General features: G+C 37.5%; 3 protein-coding genes across 10 annotated transcripts in view; 1 reads left to right on the top strand and 2 right to left on the bottom strand.

Moving 5' to 3' along the window:
* The window catches only part of lss (lanosterol synthase (2,3-oxidosqualene-lanosterol cyclase)), a 48,523-nt gene extending 44,374 nt beyond the window's left edge, over positions 1-4,149 (bottom strand). For all 4 annotated transcript variants that reach the window (XR_009828267.1, XR_009828265.1, XR_009828266.1 and 1 more), the window contains exons 1-2: positions 4,068-4,149; positions 857-1,025 (exon numbers count right to left, since the gene is read on the bottom strand). Coding sequence is in view for 1 of the 4 variants with exons in the window: in XM_062067540.1 (XP_061923524.1) it covers positions 857-1,025; positions 4,068-4,081 (183 nt within the window). In the remaining 3 variants the exon portion in view is untranslated. The remainder of the gene's footprint in view (positions 1-856; positions 1,026-4,067) is intronic.
* A 3,034-nt stretch (positions 4,150-7,183) lies between these two features.
* On the top strand, positions 7,184-20,551 carry LOC133663232 (endoribonuclease YbeY-like). 3 transcript variants are annotated; one of them, XM_062067545.1, is made up of 5 exons: positions 7,185-7,604; positions 7,717-7,938; positions 9,803-9,934; positions 10,059-10,127; positions 20,406-20,548. In XM_062067545.1, the coding sequence occupies exons 2-5, from the start codon at positions 7,729-7,731 to the stop codon at positions 20,502-20,504; spliced, it is 510 nt and encodes a 169-aa protein (XP_061923529.1). In that variant the 5' UTR covers positions 7,185-7,604; positions 7,717-7,728; the 3' UTR covers positions 20,505-20,548. The 3 variants fall into 3 exon arrangements, with proteins under 3 accessions (XP_061923530.1, XP_061923529.1, XP_061923531.1); XM_062067547.1 differs by lacking the exon at positions 20,406-20,548 and adding an exon at positions 14,146-17,028 and having other exon boundaries at positions 7,193-7,604; XM_062067546.1 differs by having other exon boundaries at positions 7,184-7,938; positions 20,406-20,551.
* The window catches only part of usp37 (ubiquitin specific peptidase 37), a 35,907-nt gene continuing 25,935 nt past the window's right edge, over positions 14,636-24,607 (bottom strand). For all 3 annotated transcript variants that reach the window (XM_062067542.1, XM_062067543.1, XM_062067541.1), the window contains exons 20-24: positions 22,732-22,792; positions 22,441-22,556; positions 18,854-18,923; positions 17,957-18,095; positions 14,636-15,548 (exon numbers count right to left, since the gene is read on the bottom strand). In XM_062067542.1, the coding sequence (XP_061923526.1) occupies positions 15,461-15,548; positions 17,957-18,095; positions 18,854-18,923; positions 22,441-22,556; positions 22,732-22,792 (474 nt within the window). In that variant the 3' untranslated portion in view covers positions 14,636-15,460. The remainder of the gene's footprint in view (positions 15,549-17,956; positions 18,096-18,853; positions 18,924-22,440; positions 22,557-22,731; positions 22,793-24,607) is intronic.

The raw sequence follows: 24,607 nt of genomic DNA on the forward strand, positions 1-24,607 counted from the left end.
TCATCGTAGTTTGTTTACATGTACAATTTTCTCCGATGCAGCCACAGAAAGACGTGTTTCATGCCACTCTTCTTTGTCTCATTTTGTCCACCAAACGTTTTATGCTGTGCGTAAATGCACAAAGGTGAGCTTTGTTGATTTTATTGATTGGCTAGAGTGCTTATCGGGCATATTTGGTCAATCCATGACTGCAAGCTAATCGATGCTAACATGCTATTTAGGCTAGCTGTATGTACATATTGCATCATTATGCCTCATTTGTTGGTATACTTGAGCTCATTTAATTTCCTTATGTCCTCTGTGTATGTCTCGTGACACGTTATCTGGATGTAATATTGGCTGCATTTCTGATAGTTGTTTGTGTGCCATGTTGTTCCAGGCCACAGCAAACGTTAAACAGCTTGCAAAGATTGTATTAAATCCATTAGAAAAAGACAGCCTGCCATTTCCTTAAACTTGGACACACACATCTATACCTTTTGGCCATTCTGAACCAGTAATTTCCAGTAGTTATCTCATCCTGTGAGAAGCCTCCATTTTAATAATGATTTCCAATGTTGCAAAAATGTGTAGAATAAAAATTAAAATACAACATTCCTGTCAACGAAGATTTGCGTCAGCCTGCGACACAGTCATTTTGATAGTAGGCTAATATAGCTAATATTGACACTTACATCATGTGTTGCCTTCATTATAACACTTATATAAGGCTTCAGACAGATTTTCTTTTCGTGTTTTTGGGTTGCTGACCCCTGACCTAGGCCTACTACGCTACGTTTTTTTAATGTTGGTCATAATGGTGGTGCATGAAGAGCCAAGGGTTTTCTGAGAACCACTGGTCTACCACGGTACATACCGTGTCCAAGCCTAAAGAATGGGCCTCTAGCATGGTCTGCTCTCTCTCTGGACCGTCGACATCGTCCACGTAACGCCAGGTTTGCCTGCCGTCAGCGCTGGTCAGCCGCCAGCGGCTCATGTCCGTGGCTGCTTCCGTCTTGTGCGGCCCCCCTCGCCTACGCAAGTGCCTAGATGAGACCGGGAGAATCGTACAATCACAAACAAACATCATACAGTTCATTTGATTTGTTTACATGTCAAACGCAGCATGTTGATACTGATAGAATACATAGGGAGAGTTAGGATCCTTCCAGAAGCTTAGTAACATATTTCCTACTAAAACTCAGTTTTAAATGAGTCTTTACCATACAGTAGGAAGGGGATTCACATGGCCCCATTCGTCGCGGTTGACCTGACACATGAAACGTGACAAATTGGAAGGTTGCACTATCCACCTAAGCATCCAGATGGCAATGGAGTTTTGAATATATTAAAATGTGTTTTCCAGCAATTCCAACTTTAACCACAGTGTCAGTTGCTATGTAGAGTGGCGCTTTCCATCATTTTCAGCAAAATGATCAACCCCCACTCTTCTTTCCAGGAATGGGGCCATATGAATCCTTTCCCAAGCCATGGATACATTTGGACCACCACAAATAGTTTGGGGCTACCTGTTAAAGGGGCCCGATTATGCAAAAACTTTTCTTACCGGTCGGTACCGGTTGTTGTGTACTTGGGGTCGGCATAAGTCCCGAAAATGTGAAATCAATCGTCGAGGCATTGTGGGGATATTTATAAAACAATCTTGCCCATACTTCCCAGAAACTAGCTATTTGGAATCCCCTCTGTCCTGTGACGTCAACAGACTATCCATATATGGTAGAAATGTACTCAAAGTGCTTTGTGCAAGTCCGCCATTGTAGTCCGACTGTAGTCAATAAGCTCCTTCTTTTTGTTGTGGGGCAGACTGGCTCGTACATGCACATGCATCATCTGTTGATGCCATTTCTAATGCAAAATAGCGTGTAGTTCTAATTTTCATTTGTCAGTACACTCCATATGGAAGCAATAAAAACTACAACATGGATGACGGGGAAAAATGCTGTCAAAGTGGAGGCACATAAATAAGACCGCCCACAAAATGGCGCATCCTGAAGAGACGGTCAGAAAGCGGCTTGAAAACGGTCAGTAAAACATAATCCATGTGTCGGTTTTTAGCTTTTTTTTTTTTTTTTTACAAAATAAAACATTGTGAAAATGGCTCCCATACTTTGACTTTTCCGTACCGTTACACCTTTGGTGTAAAATGTTTGGCACTCGTTCTGTAAAGTTTAGTTTTAATTTCAGTAAAGTCGATTTGCATGGAGGTTAATTTAGCCTATATAGCTTTTTATTGTGCCACAATAAAAAAGGTCAAAATAATGATCTTGCTTTCAAAGCATGGGGATAGCGGACCACCTCAGAGTTTACAATGAAAACACAATTTACATGAAATTATAACAAATATTTCCCACAAATATCGTATAAAATGAAAAATATTTGAATTATACATATTCAAATATTATTTTATATCCGTAACTAGTGCATTTTTCCTTGATAAAAACGAGTCACTTCTGAAAAAATTCGCAAAAAGAAAGAAGAGTCGGTCTTTTGAACGGCTCCTCAAGATCCGAAACCCAGATGAAAATTATAACAAATAATTCCCACAAATATAATTTTGATGAAAAATATTTGAATTATTAAAATCCAAATATATATTATACCCGTAACCAGTGCATTTTTCATTGATAAAAACGAGTGACTTCTTGAAAAAATTCTCAAAAAGAAAGAAGAGTCTGTCTTTGAACGGCTCCTCATGATCCGAAACCCAGATGAAAATTATAACAAATAATTCCCACAAATATAGTATAAAATTAAATTTTTTAAAAATTATTCACATCCAAATATTATTTTATATCTGTAACTAGTGCATGTTTCCTTGATAAAAACGAGTAACCTATGAAAAAATTCTCAAAAAGAAAGGTCGGTCTTTTGAACGGCTCTTAATGATCCGAAACCCAGATGAAAATTGTAACAAATAGTTCCCACAAATATAATTTTAATGAAAAATATTTGAATTATTCAGATCCAAATATATCTTATACCCGTAACCAGTGCATTTTTCCTTGATAAAAACGAGTATCATCTGAAAAAATTCTCAAAAAGAAAGAAGAGTCTATCTTTTGAACGGCTCTTCAAAATCCGAAACCCACATGAATATTATAACAAATATTTCCCACAAATATAGTTAAACATTTTAAATATTTGCATTATTCATATCCAAATATTATTTTATATCCGTAATTAGTGCATGTTTCCGTGATAAAAACGAGTAACCTCTGAAAAAATTCTCAAAAAGAAAGAAGAGTCTGTCTTTTGAACGGCTCTTCAAGATCTGAAACCCAGATGAAATTATAACAAATAATTCCCACAAATATATTTTAATGAAAAATATTTGAATTATTCAGATCCAAATATATCTTATACCCATAACCAGTGCATTTTTCATTGATAAAAACGAGTAACATCTGAAAAAATTCTCAAAAAGAAAGAACAGTCTGTCTTATGAACGGCTCTTCAAAATCCGAAACCCAGATGAATATTATAACAAATATTTCCCACAAATATAGTATAAGATTTTAAATATTTGAATTATTCATATCCAAATATTATTTTATATCCGTAACTAGTGCATGTTTCCGTGATAAAAACAAGTAACTTCTGAAATAATCCTCAAAACGAAAGGAGTCTGTCTTTTGAACGGCTCCTCGTGATCTGAAACCCAGATGAAAATCATAACAAATTTTTCCCACAAACATAGCATAAAATTTTAAGTATTTGAATTATTAATATCTAAATATTATTTTATACCCGTAACTAGTCCATGTTTCCTTGATAAAAACGAGTAACTTCTGAAAAAAATCGCAAAAAGAAAGAAGAGTCTGTCTTTTGAACGGCTCTTCAAGATCCGACTCCTTTCAGAAAACCATGAATCCCATCTCTAAAATATTAATTCATGTTGTCAGGAACAAGTCAGAAACAGACCCTTAAAAACTAAGTAATTTTGGAACAGGAGCTTCTTTCGCAACTAGTTTAACTTCAACGAAGTCACTACGCTTGTGTCAATGATACATTTGTTTGCAATAACTTGGCTTAGTTTAATTTATAAATATTTAAAAAAGCATACTTACGTCCCCTCAGTCATATCGTGCAAGATGTGTAAAGTTCTCCGTGTCAGTCTGAATATGTTGAGTCTCCCAAAGTTCCGCCTCTGCCAGGCTGCTCATGGGAGTTGTAGTCTTAACGAGACGTAAATGAGCTGTTTTAAAAGCCTCCACACACCATTTCCCAGCAAACATTGCGGTATCGTTCGAGAGGCACTTGCTATGGAGAGACATGACCAGGGACGGTGCGAACCAATCACAGGCCGAGTGGGCGGATCTTCTGTGAAGTCCTCCAATCAGAGAGACGCTATGATAATTTCTGCACGCGCGAGCATTTAGTTTATTTACAACGTAAATCTTGACATTCAGTTAAGTAATTCACAATATTATTGATAATTATAAAAGTGGTAATAATAATAATAATGAATAATGTATGTAATTATTTGCGTTTGAATTTTGTCAACCGATTTTTTTTATTACATCAAATTATGCTGCCAATGAGATTGAATAAAAATGTGTGGGCAAAATTAAGTGTAAAATATCAGTGTATTAAAAATTTAGTGTAAAATAATGCAGTGAAGAAATTATGTCCCAGAACCTTCTATGAGGCGTTCAGTCTTCATTTACCTGAAGTGAGTCTTGAAGCCAATAATATTTCTGCACTGATTTTTTTTTTACACTGAATTTCTAATATACTGATTTTTTACACACCGAATATTTTTGCAATTAATTTCACTGATTTTTTTATACACTGCATTTTTTACACTGAATTGTTGTGCCATGAATTTTTAAAACATTGTATACAATCTGAATTTTAAAACATTGTAATTTAACAAACTGACTTTTTAAACACACCAATTGTGTTAATAAAATTCAGTTCACAAACTCAAAAGCAAAAAAAAAATCTGGTTCAGTTCAGTTACATAAATTCAGTGTCTAAAAAAAAACTTTTGTAATAAAGTGACACATTAACCTCCACATAGGAGTATTGCGCAATACTTTTAAGCGATTCAAAGTTACTACTATCTGCGTCATTTTTCTTAAAATACACTTACTTAAATGACAAAAAGCATCTAAAAAGCCACCATTTATCAAAATAGTCGCGATTTTATCACATTGTCCAATTCGTCCTTATCATTACCTGATCGGTCCCGGAAGACCCGATCTGTCACTTCCTGTCAATTTGTTTTACGGAAGTCACTGTTTCTATGGGTTTCTTTTTTATAATCTTTATTTCACTAAAACTGTCATATAAAATATTGTATGGAAACAACAAAACAAAAGCATATGTTATGTAAGTATTTAAGGATACATTATCCGCCCGGAGTTCCTTAAGGCTCTGGATGCTGTGGGGCTGTCTTGGTTGACAAGACTCTGCAACATGGCGTGGACATCGGGGACGGTACCTCTAGATTGGCAGACCGGGATGGTGGTTCCTGTCTTTAAGAAGGGAAACCGGAAGGTGTGTTCCAATTATCGTGGGATCACACTCTTCAGCCTTCCCGGTAAGGTCTATTCAGGTGTACTGGAGAGGAGGCTACGCCTGATAGCGGAACCTCGGATCCAGGAGGAACAGTGTGGGTTTCGTCCTGGTCGTGGAACGGTAGACCAGCTCTATACTCTCGGCAGGGTCTTTGAGGGTGCATGGGAGTTTGCCCAACCAGTCTACATGTGCTTTGTGGACTTGGAGAAGGCATTTGACCGTGTACCGGGAAGTCCTGTGGGGAGTGCTCAGAGAGTATGGGGTATCGGACTGTCTGATTGTGGCGGTCCGCTCCCTGTATGATCAGTGTCAGAGCTTGGTAAGTCGGACCCGTTTCCAGTGAGGGTTGGACTCCGCCAAGGCTGCCCTTTGTCACAGATTCCGTTCATAACTTTTATGGACAGGATGTCTAGGCGCAGTCAAGGTGTTGAGGGGATCCGGTTTGGTGGCTGCAGGATTAGGTCTCTGCTTTTTTGCAGATGATGTGGTCCCGATGGCTTCATCTGGCCAGGATCTTCAGCTCTCACTGGAACGGTTCGCAGCAGAGTGTGAAGCGACTGGGATAAGAATCAGCACCTTCGAGTCCGAGTCCATGGTTCTCGCCCGGGAAAGGGTGGAGTGCCATCTCCAAGTTGGGGAGGAGACCCTGCCCCAGTGGAGGAGTTCAAGTACCTAGGAGTCTTGCTCACGAGTGAGGGAAGAGTGGATCGTGAGATCGACAGGTGGATCAGTGCGGCGTCTTCAGTAATGCGGACGCTGTATCGATCCGTTGTGGTGAAGAAGGAGCTGAGCCGGAAGGCAAAGCTCTCAATTTATCCGTTGATCTACGTTCCCATCCTCACTTATGGTCATGAGCTTTGGGTTATGACCGAAAGGACAAGATCACGCGTACAAGCGGCCAAAATGAGTTTCCTCCGCCGGGTGGTGGGGCTCTCCCTTAGAGATAGGGTGAGAAGCTCTGTCATCAAGGAGGAGCTCAGAGTAAAGCCACTGCTCCTCCACATGGAGAGGAGCCAGATGAGGTGGTTCGGGCATCCGCTCAGGATGCCACCCGAACGTCAGACCGGCAGGAGGCCAAGGGGAAGACCCAGGACACGTTGGGAAGACTATGTCTCTCGGCTGGCCTGGGAACGCCTCGGGATCCCCTGGGAGGAGCTGGACGAAGTGGCTGGGTAGAGGGAAGTCTGGTCTTCTCTGCTTAGGCTGCTGCCCCCGCGACCCGACCTCGGATAAGCGGAAGAAAATGGATGGCTGGATAATTTATTTTGAAACCGTACAGATACGCACGCACACCCAGAACATGTGCGCCACAGAATAAATAATTTTTTCAAACAACTTTATTCACATCAAATCACAAGGCTGACAATTTTAAATTCATCAACTCTTATTTGTTATTTTACTACTATTGTAAGCTTTTCGTTTTATAGAAAACAATAAAAGGGCCGAAGCGCCCTCGAAAAATTGCGGTGCCAGGAAGTGACGTATGCCTGCAATTTTTAAATAATAATGCATGTAACCAATATGACTTTGTATTAAAATAAAGATTACAAGAAATACAACCATGATAGCAGTGACAGTCCTCTCCATAGACATCTTATAAGATGTTATTGTCCTCGCTTACTCCCGCCATTCTATCACATATCCGGTTCCGGTCGACAATCTGATGCTGCGTTTGCTGCTACTAAGAAAACTGAAACATTTAATTCGGAGCTGCCGCTTTTAAGACTTCAAAACACTTCAGTCAGACGCTAATTAACGTTCGTCTGCCAAAATATTATTGTTCCTTAAACATTTTTCCACGCCGGCATTATGACAGCAAATCGTTAAAAAAACCCACTGAATTCCCAGTGTTATTGAATGCCTCATGAGTCCCCAGTTTGTATTCCGCCATTGCAGTCAGTTTCATTGATCGGAGCAGTCTTAAAACAACTCAACGACAAACTTTTCTTTTAAAGAAAATATCCAAGTGTTGAACTGTACATCTGCACATTTTGATAAAAGAGCCGTATGGCTTCGTTCCTTTGTACGTCACGCACCCGGCGTGTCACCTTGATTCCAGAAGTGACCGCTGTAGCGTTAGTGTGAGTGGCCGTTAACAACACTACTCTTGTTCTTTTTTAAATTTTATTTGGAATTGTTTTTAACGACAAATATGTCTACAACTTTAATGTCGTCCTTATTTGTCTGTTGAAGTGGCGTTTTGAAATGAGTGTAGTGGTGCGGAACCTCCAAAAGGTGGTGCCTCTCCGCCGTGCCAGGCTGCGAAAGGACGCCGACACGATAAGACACATCCTCGGCATCAGGAACTTCGACCTGGGCATCGTTTGTGTCGACGACCGCAGGATCCAGCAGATAAACCACACGTACCGGAGGAAGGACCGACCCACGGACGTCCTCTCTTTCCCATTTCATGAGGTAAATATGGACTACATCTGGGGGTGTCGAAAGTGCGGCCCGGGGGCCATTTGCGGTCACTGGCTTATTTATTAACGGCCAGAGTTGTTAGTAAGGCTGCAACAACTAATCGATTAAAATCGATTATAAAAATAGTTGGCGATTACTTTAGTCATCGATCCGTTGGATCTATGCTATGCGCATGCGCAGAGGCTACTTTTTTATTTTTATAAACCTTTATTTATAAACTGCAACATGAACAAACAGCTGAGAAACAATAATCAAAATAAGCATGGTGCCAGTATGCTGTTTTTTTCCTCAATAAAATACTGGAAAGGATAGAAATGTAGTTTGTCTCTTTTATCCGATTATTAATCGAAGTAATAATCGACAGATTAACCGATTATCAAATTAGTTGTTAGTTGCATCCCTAGTTGTTAGCATTCTAATATTAGCATGCTAGCTTCTTTTTTACTCAAATATTTTTTATTATAGAAAATTGTTCTCTTAATGAGTTTTTTTTTCATGTAAATTTTTATGGACGAGTAAATCATGTTTTTTTTAACTTGGAAATAATTGTTATTTATTTATTATCAAATTGTGGTCTATTGTGAGCGAACTGTGGTGCTGAATTTCCCCCAGGGATCAATAAAGTACTTTCTATTCTGAGTTTTTTTTTCATGTAAATTTTTATGGATGAGTAAATCATTTTTTTTAAACTTGGAAATAATTTTTATTAAAGTTGTTAGCATTAAAATATTGGCATGGTAGCTTTTTGCAGGCATATTTTTTTTTTTTTACTCAAATATTTTTTATTATAGAAAATTGTTCTCTTAATGAGTTTTTTTTCATGTAAATTTTTATGGATGAGCAAATCATTTTTTTTTTTTACTTGGAAATCATTTTTATTAAAGTTGTTAGCATTCTAATATTAGCATGCTAGCTTTTTGCAGGCATTTTTTCCCTTAAATATTTTTATTATAGAAAATTGTTCTCTTAATGAGTTTTTTTTCATGTAAATTTTTATGGACAAGTAAATTTTTTTTTTTTACTTGGAAATCATTTTTATTAAAGTTGTTAGCATTCTAATATTAGCATGCTAGCTTTTTGCAGGCATTTTTTTTTTACTCAAATATTTTTTGTTACAGAAAATTGTTCTCTTAATGAGTTTTTTTTTCATGTAAATTTTTATGGACGAGCACTTTTTTTTTAACTTGAAAATAATTTTTAATAAAGTTGTTAGCATTCTAATATTAGCATGCTAGCTTTTTAAAAAATTTCTTTACTCAAAGCAAATAATTTTTTTAAAACTTGGAAATCATTTTTATTAAAGTTGTTAGCATTCTAATATTAGCATGCTAGCTTTTTGCAGGCATTTTTTTTTTTACTCAAATATTTTTAATTATAGAAAATTGTTCTCTTAATGAGGTTTTTTTTTTCATGTAAATTTTTATGGACGAGCAAATTTTTTTTTTTTACTTGCAAATAATTTTTATTAACATTGTTAGCATTCTAATATTAAGAAATTTTTTTTTTTTTTTACTCGTACAAAATTGTTTTTGTTTGCTTGCGAATCTTTAATTGAAGACATTTGTTTTTTGTACTTGGGAATCGTTTGATTGAAGTAAATTGTTTTTACACTTGCAAATGTATTTTTTACTTGCAGAACTTTTATTTGTGAATTGTTTTCCCTGCAGAAAATTATTTGTGAACTGTTTTAATTGAAAAAAAAGTTTACGTGCAAATCCCTTTTTTTACTTGCATTCGTTTGGCGTGTTTGTGGAGTTTTGGCAGCACTGACATACCCTGCCTTTTCTTTGTTTAATAAATGACAAAAGTAACCTGTAGGACTGCACTTGTCACCACATTTTGAATGCATTTGTAGGGATTAAGACCTGGAAAGATGCCATGCTCCCTTCATAGAGATGAACTGAACCTAGGGGATATTTTCCTGGGTGTGGAGTTTATTATGAGACAGTGTCAGGAAGACTCCTTAGATCTTCACGGAACACTAACTGTGAGTAGCAATAGCGGTCCAGTGCATTTGACCTCAATTATCCTTTCCTAACCATTTGCTGACACAGCAGTGACATTGATCGTTGTAGATCAGTGATATTCACAATTAATGGTCATTGTTTTAGGTTATGATTGCCCATGGTATCTGCCACCTTCTTGGTTACCGACATGAGACCGAGGAGGACTGGAGTGAGGTATGTGTGGAGACTTTCTGTGTCGTTCTAGAACGCTGATGTGTGCGTGATATTGGCCTCCAAAGTTAATAATTTAAAGGGGAATTTGGCCTATCATTCACAATCCTTATGTAAGACGTGAACAAATCTTCAATTGAAATGGTAAATAAATGCAAGCAAAAGTCAGCTGACAACGGAGCTTATGTGAGTCACTCCATTCCGCCTAAAAACTGCTATTCAAAATATCCAAAAGCTTCCATCATTTTTTTTATACATGATGTAAGTATATATGTAATGTAGTAACGATCACATTTATAATATGTAATATTTACGTATTTTTGCTCATTTAAGGCAGCACAATATTTTTATGACGCATCACTTTTCCTTCAACAACAAACCTACTGTCAGACCTGCGTTTAGATGAATAAAAGAAAAAAAAGTTGAACGTCAAAGTTAATCAACTTCTCGGTTTATGGCCACAACCATCTATCATCCAGGTGAGAGGCATGATTCCTAATCTAGCATTAACTTTCACCAACTCAGAGGCGATGCAGCACCCCCCAGATTGTAAATAATTCAATGTATATACTCTGATGATTAACTTGTGTGATGACTGTATTATGCTGATAGTATACAGTCGTGCTCATAAGTGTACATACCCTGGGAGAATTTATGATTTCTTGCCCATTCTTCAGAGAATATGAATGATAACACAAAAACCTTTCTTCCACTCATGCTTAATGGTTGTGTGAAGCTATTTATTGGCAAACAACTGTGTTTACTCTTTTTAAATCAAAATGACAAAAGAAAGTACCCAAATGACCCTGATCAAAAGTTTACATACCCCAGTGACTTTGATCTGATAACATGCACAAAAGTTGACAAACAGGTTTGAATGGCTAATCAAGGTTCCAATCCTCACCTGTGACCTGTTTGTTTGTAATTAGTGTGTGTGTATAAAAGGTCAGTGAGTTTCTGGGCTTCTGACAGACCATTGCATCTTTCATCCAGTGCTGCACAGATGTTTCTGGATTCTGAGTCATGGGGAAGGCAAAAGAATTGTCAAAGGATCTGCGAGAAAAGGTAATTGAAATGCATAAAACAGGAAAGGGGTATAAACAGGAAAGGGGTATAAAAAGATATCCAGGGAATTGAGAATGCCAATCAGCAGTGTTCAAACGCTGATTAAGAAGTGGAAAATGAGGGATTCAGGTAGACCAGCAAAGAGGTCAGCCACAACTGCCAGGAAAATTGTTCGAGATGCAAAGAAAAATCCACAAATAACTTCAGCTGAAATACAGGACTCTCTGAAAAATTGTGGTGTGGCTGTTTCAAGATGCACAATAAGGAGGCACTTGAAAAAAAAATGGGCTGCATCGTCGAGTGGCCAAAAAGTTAAATTTTGGTCTCATCACTCCAAATTACTTTGTTCCAGAAGTTTTGAGGCTTGTCTCTGTGCTGTTTGGCGTAATGTAAGCGGGATACTTTGTGACATTTGCACAGAAATGGCTTTCTTCTGGCGACTCGTCCATGCAGCCCATTTTTCTTCAAGTGCCTCCTTACTGTGCATCTTGAAACAGCCACACCACAATTTTTCAGAGAGTCCTGTATTTCAGCTGAAGTTATTTGTGGATTTTTCTTTGCATCTCAAACAATTTTCCTGGCAGTTGTGGCTGAAATATTTGCTGGTCTACCTGAATCCCTCATTTTCCACTTCTTAACACTGCTTATTGGCATTCTCAATTCCTTGGATATCTTTTTATACCCCTTTCCTGTTTTAATGCGGTTCAATAAAATTTTCTCGCAGATCCTTTGACATTTCTTTTGCCTTCCCCATGACTCAGAATCCAGAAACATCTGTTCAGCACTGGATGAAAGATGCAATGGTCTGTCAGAAGCTTAGAAAGTCACTGACCTTTTATACACACACATTAATTACAAACAAACATGTCACAGGTGTGGATTGGAACCTTGATTAGCCATTCAAACCTGTTTGTGTCAACTTTTGTGCATGTTATCAGATCAAAGTCACTGGGGTATGTAAACTTTTGATCAGGGTCATTCGGGTACTTTCTTTTGTCATTTTGATTTAAAAAGAGTAAACACAGTTGTTTGCCAATAAATAGCTTCACACAACCATTAAGCAGGAGTGGAAGAAAGGTTTTTGTGTTATCATTGATATTCTCTGAAGAATGGCCAAGAAATCATACATTCTCCCAGGGTATGTAAACTTATGAGCACAACTGTATATTTGTACCATGAATTGATTAACATGGACCCCGACTTAAACAAGTTGAAAAACTTATTCGGGTGTTACCATTTAGTGGTCAATTGTACAGAATATGTACTGTACAATCTACTAATAAAAGTGTCAATCAGTCAATACAGCAGCACAAGCTAGTTAGCTCTCTGTGATCACAGCGCCGCAAAAAATAGCCTGCGTTTGTGCTTAAAATAATATCGCTAAACGTTTGGTTAATATTCATGTCATGTGATGGTAATTAAGTACTATTTTGGAGGGCTTTATGGGCGTAGTAGAGTACGCCTGAGCTGCATTAGGGTTTCTGCAGGTGTCAGCAATTCTAATGTAAAAACTAAATTAAATGCCCATGTCCGACTGCAGATCGTTTTTATGTAGTCAAGAGCATGCAATTGTCTGCATAGACGACACTAAGCATTTGACAATAACAATATTATTGAATAGTTGAAAAGTGGCCAAATTAAGCACTAAAGTAATTGATGGAAAACGAATAACAATGGAAGTACATTATTCAAACAAACATATTTTTCATTAGTGTGGTATTTTATACTGTTGTCATTGGAAGGTGAATCACTTAATTATCCTAAATAGGTAAACAAACATCAAAATAAAATGAACTCGATATTTGTTAGCAAAAATTGCACTTTAAAACCTCTAAAGGCTTAGTGGCCACATGCGTGGACGGCAATTGGGGTCTTATGGCTGCTTATGTGGACACTTATAATGCCATCTGGTGGTGTCAGAAGAGTATAACATACAATGGAATTTGGAAAAAAAAAAAAAAAGTGTAAAAATCAGAATTAGCATGTCACTAAACATGAAGTACACCATATCAAAAGATGATTCTTAGTTTTTATTCTAATTAGGGTCCAATAAGCCCAAACAGCAAAGAGAATTTTAAAAAAGCATGTAAACAAACAGCTTGGGCCTTAAGCAGCTTTTTTTCCCCACAAATGGAAAAACTCCATCAAATGGTTTGTTTTGTCTTTTTTTGTTGCCAATTGTATTTGTATGCATTTTTATTACCTACAAACATATTTCCTGCTCTTTGACGCCATTTAAGGCCTCCATTTTTGCAAAATCCATTCAATGACTTAATGCTTTTTTTTATAACCCGCGGAAACCAATGCAATTGTTAGCCACCCCGTACTTTCCCTATTCAACAAATTAGAACGCATTAAAAAAAAAGAAAAACGTGTCCTTGTCCGACATAAGGATTGTAAAGGATAGGCCAAATAAAAAAAAAAGAAAGAAAGTGCATTTCCCCTTTAAAAACCTCTTAAGGCCCAAGCTGTTTGTTTACATGCTTTTTTTTCTTTGCTATTTGGGCTTATTGGACCCTAATTAGAATAAAAACTAAGAATCATCTTTTGATATGATGTAAGTCCATAAGTAACAAATGTGTACTTCATGTTTAGTGACATGCTAATTCTTATTTTTACACTTTTTCCCCCCAAAATTCCATTGTATGTTATACTCTTCTGACACCACCAGATGGCAGTATACGTGTGCACATAAGGGCCGTAAGACCCCAATTCAGTAGTGTACACCATTTTGGAAATAAGAGCTAAAAGGTGCTGTCCACGCATGTGGCCACTAAGGCCTTTAGAGGTTTTAAGGATGCATAATTCATCACTGGATGATAATTTTGTGGTCGCTGAATGAATTAAATTTGATATGTTTGTGTTTATTTGCGTCTTCTGAATGTAAAACATTGAGATAACACCTAAAACATGACACGTTGATACCACACCGAGTCGTTTGTCGCTCTGCCTGTAGATGCTGCAGAAGGAAAGCTACATCCTTGGCGAGTACAACAGACTGACAGGGCAACATTTGCTGCCGCTGATGAAGAGATGCCACGAGGATAGATGATACGGATACTTTTGAGTTGAATTGTGCATTTGTATAATACTCTGGCAGCAGAGATAAAGTGGATTTCTTTCCGAACACAAAATAAACATAATATTATGGATTTAAAACAGTCCGTGTACTTTTGTTGTAATATTTTATTACAATCTTCTGTAAGAATATGTCGGTTGGGCGCAAGGGGCTAAAAAGAGCTGCTTGTTCTTCACAAAACTGTTGCATCTGCTTTACACAGCAATCCAAGGATAGTGTGGTCGAAGTCAGTCAAAGAAGACTTCCGAGGTGGAAATAATAATTTGTCTTTGTGTACACAAAGTGCCAGCAGTTTGATACAACTGTGTCACTGTTGAGCAATGAAAGAAAAGTCTTGTATTGGCAAACTAACTTGAAGGGATGGACGTGACGGTTAAGAGACTTTAATTGGGTATGACAACATACTGTATCTTGCTTCCCTGGTGGTCTAGTAGGATTCATGGGGAAATAAACCCTTAGTTGCAATAAATAGAAAAATCAGACTACAAAATTGTTACAAATATTGGAAAAAACAAGGTAAAGCTTGTCACGTACATTGTCTAAAATATTAAAGAGGCACAACATCAAAACTCAAGACAGGTCTTTGCTGGGAATTGTTAACACGTGAAGCACGAAAAGCAGCTGGGAAAAAAAAATAAATCCACACAGCAAGTCCAATTGACCAATTTGTGCCAGGACAGATATTGCACCAAATGTACCCGCTAAATACGACAACCCTCTAACTCTATAATAGATCATAATCCAACATAGAGTATCTTTATTTACTTCATAAAGGAAATAAAGAGTTAGAAAAACATAGAAGCTCCAATATTAACATCTGCTATTTTACAGCTGTATTTAAGTGAACGTGTGGCAACAACATTAACGTTTTCATTATGTATCGACAAAGAAATGTAACCTTTACAAAACAGATGTTTGATAAAACCTTAGCAAAGAACCGAAACCCCCAAAACATGAAGGAAACATTGTTCATTTGAAGTTTTAACTGCATTTCTGGCAACTGCTGGTCATGACAGTTTTACACCTTGGTTTTAGCAAAATAGGTGTTACTGTAACCTGTCAAAAGGACACGTTGATGAAAAGTGCCACAAACGAGCAATAGGAGAGCAATCAGTAGTAGCTTAGGTTGTTGAGAGGAAACACCAGTCAATTTATGTTCGGGTGTTACCGTTTGGGTACAAAGACGGAGACCTCAGAGGGGCTGCAGGACATTCCTCCCCACGTCCGAGGTACTACTCGCCCCGGCCTTCTCCATTTCTGACAGCTGCTCAAACACATCCCTGAGGATACACACAATGTATGTTACACTCTGCACTAATGATGAGTAAACACAAATAAAAGGTATCAAATCATTTTCCGGGAACTTGTGTGGCGGCTCTTCCTGCCTTACAAAGATGACATGCGGGTAGTGTTGTCCCAATACCAATATTTTGGTACCGGTACCAAATTGTATTTCGATAGTTTTCGGTACTTTGATACATTTCTAAATAAAGGGACCACAAAAATGGCATCATTGGCTTTATTTTAACAAAAAATCTAACGGTACATTAAACGTATGTTCCTTATTGCAATTTTGCCCTTAAATAAAATAGTGAACATACTAGATCTTAGTAGTAAGTAAGCAAACAAAGTCTCCTAATTTAGCTGCTGACATATGCAGTAACATATTGTGTCATTTATCATTCTATTTTAGAGGCGATATATCCATATACTCGATATATCCATATACTCAATATATCGCGGGTTTGTTTCTGTGCGATATAGAAAATGACTATATCGTGATATTCGAGTATATGTTCTCACGCAGTTGCTTTTAGCTGCGGGCATTACACTACATGCGTTTCTCACTCTTTCTTGTCTCTCCTTCTCACAGAGACATAAAACAAGCGCACCTTCTTACATACGTCACATACATGTACGCCCTCGCGGAGCAGAGAGGTAACGTTAGCTGTGGTGCGAGTGGTAATACGAGAGAGAGAAGGTGCGAATCTGGTAACAAATGAAGGAAGAATTAATTCCCAAGAAAAACAGCAGGGGGTCCATCGTCTGGATGTGGTTTGGCTTCAAGCGGGAAGATGTCGAACAGACAACCGTAAATTGTCGAGTGTGGGGCAAAAGCGTTGCTACAAAAAGTAGCATTACTGCTAATTTGTAGCATCATTTGAAAAGTCACCCGCTAGAGAATGAAGACTGATTGAAACTCCGCATGTCAACATCTCCGTTCGGTGCCACACCAACAACCATTTCCACATCAACACCGTATGAAAAAAATAGTCAACAACAGAAGGAGATAACGTCCGCAGGAACCTACCACATAGCGAAGGACATACACTATTTGATTTCCTATTATGCAGCTCATTTTTATTTGACAGTTATTGAAATATCTTGCACAAAAGTGCACTTTATTTGTTTTAAACTATTGTAGTGGCGTTCTGTACAAAAAGTGCACTTTAATTTAGTGTTGTTTTGATATCATGCACAAAAGTGCACTCATAGCTTGTTTTAAAATGTCTCTGACAATCTTGCACTTTCTGTTTTGGAAATGACATGAATGTTTGTGCCACTGCTTAATAACTGTTTAATAAATACACTTTTGGTCAATTGACTTAGTTGTGATTTCCTTCTCTGCATGAAAGTTTAAAATGAGCATATATTAATGCAGTATGAAGAAGAATGTTTTAATGTAGACACATAGAATCATCATAATGCTGTGATTATATGCATCAAGTGTTAGTTCAAGGCTAAGGCAAAATATGGAGGTATATACCATGTATCGTGACATGGCCTAAAAATATCGAGATATTAAAAAAAGGCCATATCGCCCAGCCCTACGGTATAGTACCCACTATGATTCATTAGTATCGCGGTACTATACTAATACCGGCAATGCACTTTCAGCCTTTCCCTAAAGCAGTGGTTCTCAATCTTTTTTTCACAAAGTACCATTATAACAACCAACATTAAAGTACAGTAACGTAGTAGGCCTAAGTATTCATTAAAACAAAGGCAGAGGTTTTATTTAACAATAATATTTATTATTTTTGGCCATTGTAACAATACACACAGTTTGAACAGTAACACTGTGTTTGAATGAATGAAAAATAATAAATACAAATAATTGAAACAGATTTTGTCTTGACCCGAGAACTACAAAGCGGAGAGGAAGCAGGGCCTGACTCCCCTCCAAGCATCGCTTCTTTGAACTGTTTTACAACCTTTTCTTTGAACTGTTTGTAATCAAAGGCGATGGCTGTTTACGACCCCCCTCCCTTAGAAACAGCTGTTGCCATGCAATCAGGGAAAGTCCAAATAAAAGAGGAGGCGTACAATCTTTCGTCAGAGCGTGGAACACTGTACAAGGGTACAGGTGTACGCGTTTCTCCTCATTGAGCCAAATTTAATTATGTCTCTGTTTAATTCCTTGCTTCTTGTCTTGTTTAATAGATGTCATCAGTGTTTGAACCTGACAGCTGACAAACCTTTATTAACGGCTCGAAACATGTCATTACAAAAATTAAGTGATTCTTTGGAGTACCACTAGATGGAGCTCAGTTTGAGAATCACTGCTCTGTAGTGGTCAAAAAAGTTGAAACTAAGACTATTGTTTGATATAAAGCAGTTTTTAAGCAGAGGCGGACCATTTAATTTCCCTTTCGACACATTCACATCAAACAAGTTGCCAGCTTACTTGTGCATGTAGAAGAAGATATATCCACTGCGGTCACGTTCTCTTTGGACGGCTGCTTCCTGTGTGCGTGACACATCCAGGTCGTTGTACGTCAGCCAGGACTGCTTTTTCATGTCATACACGTCACTGATGTAATGTCCTTTGGGGGAATAACGAGACGCTGACAAGCTGCCTTTACTTACTTGACTATGGGCTAAATAAAGTGCATGTCCAAGTGTTGGGTGTCATAATATGTGTGGTGAAATGTTGTTTGTCCCTAAGCAATGGCTTGTGTGTACATTCTTGAAACAAGCATACACAACTTGTATAGTAGCACCACCAGGTGGACAAAAATGTCAATGCATTTTAGCAGTATCTGTTTTCTTACTTAAAACAACAAAAAGTCAAGTGTACGGAGGTTCACTTGTGTCTTTATTACGAAAGCTTTTTTTGGACACTGAATTTATGTAACCTAATTTTTTGCCTTTACATTTTTTAATTGTCATTTAAATGATGCTGACAATTTCATTGAATACAAATTTGTGAGCAACATGTGTGTTTAAAAATTCAGTTTGTTAAAATACAGTGTTTTAGAATTTAGTGTACAAAAATTGGAACCTGTGTCAAACTTGACACCTCATTGGATGGTTCTGAGACCAGATGGATTGTTTCAGTCATAATTAACCATAAGTGGGTCTTGAGTTGCAATTAATTTTTCTGCACTGAATTTTAAACACTCTTTTTATTTGATGAAATTTGTCATATTTAATGTAAAAAGATCACAAAATTCAAAACGCATACATTTTGGTGACATTAATACAGTGTCCATTAAAGATTTTGTAATAAAGACACTAATTAACCTCCATAAAAGTGAGAAAAAAAAAACTTCCCCGATCACAAACTCGGTAAAGTGCTCACCGGAGGACGAGCTGCTCCCAATGTGACTGACAACACTGATGAGTCGAAAAGAATTGGCCAAATCTCCACACTGTGGATAAGACGTAGCAGGATTTTTAGAAAAGTAATGCTTTAACACAAGTAGTAAACTACACTAGGGAAGGGAATAATATGGCCCCATATCTGGGTGGATCTTGTGTGCAATGTAGTCTGCTGAAAATGATGGAAAGTGCCACTCTACGTAGCAATTGATGCTGTGGTCAAAGTTGGAATTGCCACAAAACACAATTTTAAGATATTCAGCACTACTGCCATCTGGCAGCTAAAGTGGGTAGTGCATCCCCCCCAATGTGTCACGTTTCTTGTGTCAGGTACGTCGTAAAGAATGGGGCCATATGAATCCCCTTCCGGCTGTACTAACAAACCCTATACTGTAGTATCATATCACCACAGCAAAAAATGATTCATTACCATACGTACATTCTTAAAAGTATGTATACAAATAAAGGCTGTTCCATAATAAACAGCTTACTGCGAAAATACGCTTTTTGCAGTTGAAGAAATGAACGGTCTTTCGGCCATGTATAGGGAAAAATGGCGGATGCTCTGCACTGTGACAGAGCTGGGCGATAAAACGATATCAATATATATTGCGATAGACATGTAATCCATATCAAGTAAAAAAATGTGTTCAATTAAAAACATTTGATTATTGTTTTTCCTTATTTGTTGGAATTTTGCCTATCATTTACACTCTTTATGAAAGATGGATGGATTTTTTTTAGGGATGTCCGATAGTGGCTTTTTTGCCGATATCCGATATTGTCCAACTCTTAATTACCGATATAAACCGATACATACAGTCGTGGAATTAACACATTATTATGCCTAATTTGGACAACCAGGTATGGTGACGATAAGGTCCTTTTTAAAAAAAAAAAATTAAATAAAATAAGATGAATAAATTAAAAACATTTTCCTGAATAAAAAAGAAAGTAAAACAATATAAAAACAGTTACCGGTACATAGAAACTAGTAATTAATGAAAATGAGTAAAATTAACTGTTAAAGGTTAGTACTATTAGTGGACGAGCAGCACGCACAATCATGTGTGCTTGCGGACTGTATCCCTTGCAGACTGTATTGATATATATTGATATATAATGTAGGAACCAGAATATTAATAACAGAAAGAAACAACCCATTTGTGTGAATGAGTATGAATGAGTGTAAATGGGGGAGGGAGGTTTTTTGGGTTGGTGCACTAATTGTAAGTGTATCTTGTGTTTTTTATGTTGATTTAATAAAAAATTGAAAAAAACGATACCGATAATTTCCGATATTACATTTTAAAGCATTTATCGGCCGATATTATCGGACATCTCTAATTTTTTTTAACCCATTGTAAATACTAAATACATTTGATCAAAAGTCTGCTTACAATGGAACCTATAGGACCCCTAAAAAAACTTCTAAACGCCTCCATTAGGGTTTATATACATGATGTAAGTATATATGTAATGTAGTAACAGGCACATTTATCCATTTATTTTCTATCACTTGTCCCTCACAGGGTCGCTGGAGCCCATCTCAGCTGCACACGGGCGGAAGGCGGGGTACACCCTGGACAAGTTGCCACCTCATCACAGGGCCAACACAGATAGACAGATAACATTCAAACACTAAGGCCAATTTAGTGTTGCCAATCAACCTATCCCCAGGTGCATGGATAATATTTACGTATTTTGATTATTTTAAGCATTGATTTAAAAATCGCATCACAACGTTTGCTTTTTTCCCCTTGATCACTAAGTATTACTCACTGCACAACCGCTTTTCGTGTCGTTTGCACCAGTTCCAGGTCCTAAACGGCTGTAAAAGTATCCCAACTTGTCGGATTACCTACTTAGATGTTTGATGGTAAGATGCATGATTTATGATCTACAATAAACTTACAAGGAGTAGGGAAGTAAGGAAACAGCAGACCACTCGATGATGTAAACATGGGGTTACACAGAAGTGATTACGTCGCCGCTATTAATAGTTTGTCTGCATTAGCACTTATAATAATAATATCACTAATACTTGGTTAATATTCAAGTACGAAATGGAGTATTTTTAGCGCTTTTTGAATGGTTTTTAATTGGGTTTTATGGGCGGATTAGAGAATGTGCCAATGGCTCCGCTGTAAGCAGACTTTTATTTACGTTTATTTAGAATGCGATAAAAAAATCCATCTATCGTCATGTCTTTCATAATGATTGCGAACAATAGGTAAACATTTTTTTTAAAAAGTGCAGTTCCCCTTTAACAGCCAATCAGGTAACAGTATCAATTTTTTAGTTTATTTGCGCCATCTTGTTGTCTCGTGGTTGATTCTTTGCACTAAGTGAGAGGTGCAGAGACTGAAATAATTTTTGACAAAACAGGAAATGTCACCCTGACAGAATGGCAGTTTTTTAGAATTTTTTTCAAACTGACCTTAGTCAGACAAATGTGGCCTGTAAATGATGCAAGGCTCTAGTCCCCACCAAGACCACACTACCGTAGCCATGCTAACACTTTAGAGCACAGCCGTAACTTCCTGGCACTAAACCTGCAAAAAAAATTCTTAGGTTTACATTTTCACACTTTGCAATATTTTGTTGCACTTTATCAAGCATTTCTTACGCATTCCTTACTTTTGCACCTTAATTTTAAGAGGTTACCGTTAAGTGTTCACAATGTGATTTTAGAATGGTTTTGTTGATGTTTCCTTTCTGCCTTGATAGCTGAGGGGATTATACTCAGAGGAACATTACATTTTAAATACAAATGTTTACATTTCATATATTTTTCTCCTGGCCTTACTTTCGATAGGTCATAAAAATATTGATAATTATTAATATCGACTGATATGCAACACTTACATCGTGATTAGGTTCTTAGCCATATCGCCCAGCCCTACTTTAACATTCTGATAGTAACAAGAATCAGATACACTACCGTTCAAAAGTTTGGAGTCACATTGAAATGTCCTTATTTTTGAAGGAAAAGCACTGTACTTTTCAATGAAGATAACTTTAAACTAGTCTTAACTTTAAAGAAATACACTCTATACATTGCTAATGTGGTAAATGACTTCCAGCTGCAAATGTCTGTTTTTTGGTGCAATATCTACATAGGTGTATGGAGGCCCATTTCCAGCAACCATCACTCCAGTGTTCTAATGGTACAATGTGTTTGCTCATTGGGTCAGAAGGCTAATTGATGATTAGAAAACCCTTGTGCAATCAAGTTCACACATCTGAAAACAGTTTAGCTTGTTACAGAAGCTACAAAACTGACCTTCCTTTGAGCAGATTGAGTTTCTGGAGCATCACATTTGTGGGGTCAATTAAACGCTCAAAATGTCCAGAAAAAGAGAACTTTCATCTGAAACTCGACAGTCTATTCTTGTTCTTAGAAATGAGGGCTATTCCACAAAATTGTTTGGGTGACCCCAAACATTTGAACAGTAGTGTATATACATTTGCTCAATGTATTTTTACTATAAAGATGTGTTTAGAATAACTGAATTACAATTGAAAACAAGCGGGGATGTTTTATGGCAGCAGGATGTAACCTACCTCTGCATTTCTCTTCAGGTTCTCAGCTTCTGCTTCAGTGTACTCCATGTCAAGCACGTCTTCGTTGCCAGAATCATCATCAGAGCACAACAGCTCGGGCAATGAATTATTAAACTCTGATGGGTGACAAGAAAGTAAAAATTCACATGGCTGTATGTTACAAGTAGTAGGAGACGCCGGTTGAGGAAGGAACAGAAGAGATCAAACAGAAGACCACAATCCTTACACAGATTATCTGAGTTGAAAAGCAAGTATAAGATCTGATTTACTAATGAATGACAGGTGGCCCACCTTGCAAGCTGAGCTCCGTGGCCCTCTTCAGATCATCATCCTCTCTCATCTCTTGGGCTTCCTGTAATGCAGCGGGAACGATGACTTTATTCAACAGGCACACAAACTACTCACGGTATTAGGAGTGTCACAAATAACCAATATGAATCGGAAATCGGTTTTAATTCATACAACGTGAGAGCGTCGGACCCTGGTTCGACCCACATGTAAACTAAACCAGCTGATTTCCCAATTACAAGGTTATGAATAGGTTGAATCAATCTATCTGCTACGCTGCTGGAAACTTCATATGCTCGCTCTCTCTTTTGCTGGCAAACATTCAATATGGCTCTTTATCGACCTGTAGCAGCAAAAATGTGAGCACATTTTAAAGGTTTAGTGGTGAAAATAGTAGGTATTAATAGTATTGTATAGAGATGTCCGATAATGGCTTTTTTGCCGATATCCCGATATTGTCCAACTCTTAATTACCGATTCCGATATCAACCGATACCGATAGATACATGCCTAATTTTGTTGTGATGTCCCGCTGGATGCATTAAACAATGTAACAAGGTTTTCCAAAATAAATCAACTCAAGTTATGGAAAAAAATGCCAAAAATGGCACTGCCATATTTATTATGGAAGTCACAAAGTGCATTATTTTTTTTTAACATGCCTCAAAACAGCAGCTTGGAATTTGGGACATGCTCTCTCTGAGAGAGCATGAGGTGGGCGGGGTTTAGGGGGGTAGCAGGGGGTGTATATTGTAGCATCCTGGAAGAGTTAGTGCTGCAAGGGGTTCTGGGTATTTGTTCTGTTGTGTTCATGTTGTGTTACGGTGCGGATGTTCTCCCCAAATGTGTTTGTCATTCTTCTTTGGTGTGGGTTCACAGTGTGGCGCATATTTGTAACAGTGTTAAAGTTGTTTATACGGCTACCCTCAGTGTGACCTGTATGGCTGTTGACCAAGTATGCATGGCATTCACTTGTGTGCGAAAAGCCGTAGGTATTATGTGACAGTGCCGTCACGCAAAGGCAGTGCCTTTAAGGTTTATTGGCGCTCTGTACTTCTCCCTACGTCCGTGTACACAGCGCCGTTTTAAAAAGTTATACATTTTACTTTTTGATACCGATAATTTTGAAACAGATACTTTCCGATATTACATTTTAAAGCATTTATCGGCCGATAATATCGGCAGTCCGATATTATCGGACATCCCTAATTAGAACATTATGTTTGTGTTCCATTACAGTAAGAGCTGTATCCTATACATTCCTGCCACTTTATTTTACAGTAAGAGCTGTATCCTATACATTCCTGCCACTTTATTTTACACACTTTTAAGTCTTTTTGTTGGACAATACCACAAAAATAACGTACCGTGGCCTTAATACTGTGACAATATTGTACCGTGAGATTCCAATATCAGTACATCCTTAGAAAATACAAGCCAAATATACCTAAGCAATAGCTGAATCTGATGGAGTGGATCCGTACAACCTTAGGTAAAAATACTTTTTCTCTTTAAAAAGATTCAACATGAGCGAAGTGGATAAGCTGTCTGGTTGACCACAATTTTTTCAACGATCGTAAAGGGTACAAAAGTATGGAGACACATTTTTTTTACATCTGGATGGGTCCACAAATTAAGTATTATTCTACAAAAGACTATGTTGGACACTTTTGAGCATCGGTAAATACCATACTTGATGGACGTCATCGCCTTGCGTTAGCTTTCATACGTATGCAAGTACATGGAAAAAGACTATTTTAAACAAAGCGCTGTAGCACATTACATCTTATCGGATCAACCTATCGAGTCGTTACATTTTAAAATGTATAGTTTCTGAAGAGTTTCATTTTAAAAGAGACGCACACTCCTACTTGGTATA

This window comes from Entelurus aequoreus, linkage group LG13 (assembly GCF_033978785.1).
Source record: "Entelurus aequoreus isolate RoL-2023_Sb linkage group LG13, RoL_Eaeq_v1.1, whole genome shotgun sequence".
NCBI classification, from domain to species: Eukaryota; Metazoa; Chordata; class Actinopteri; order Syngnathiformes; family Syngnathidae; genus Entelurus; species Entelurus aequoreus.

What these genes read in the sequence shown, in the direction of transcription:
- LOC133663232 (XM_062067546.1), top strand. Translation starts at nt 7,729, where the DNA reads ATGAGTGTAGTGGTGCGGAACCTCCAAAAGGTGGTGCCTCTCCGCCGT. An exon ending in ATCTTCACGGAACACTAACT is followed by an intron (nt 9,935 to 10,058) that starts GTGAGTAGCAAT and finishes TCATTGTTTTAG; the next exon opens with GTTATGATTGCCCATGGTAT. An exon ending in CCGAGGAGGACTGGAGTGAG is followed by an intron (nt 10,128 to 20,405) that starts GTATGTGTGGAG and finishes TGTCCCTCACAG; the next exon opens with GGTCGCTGGAGCCCATCTCA.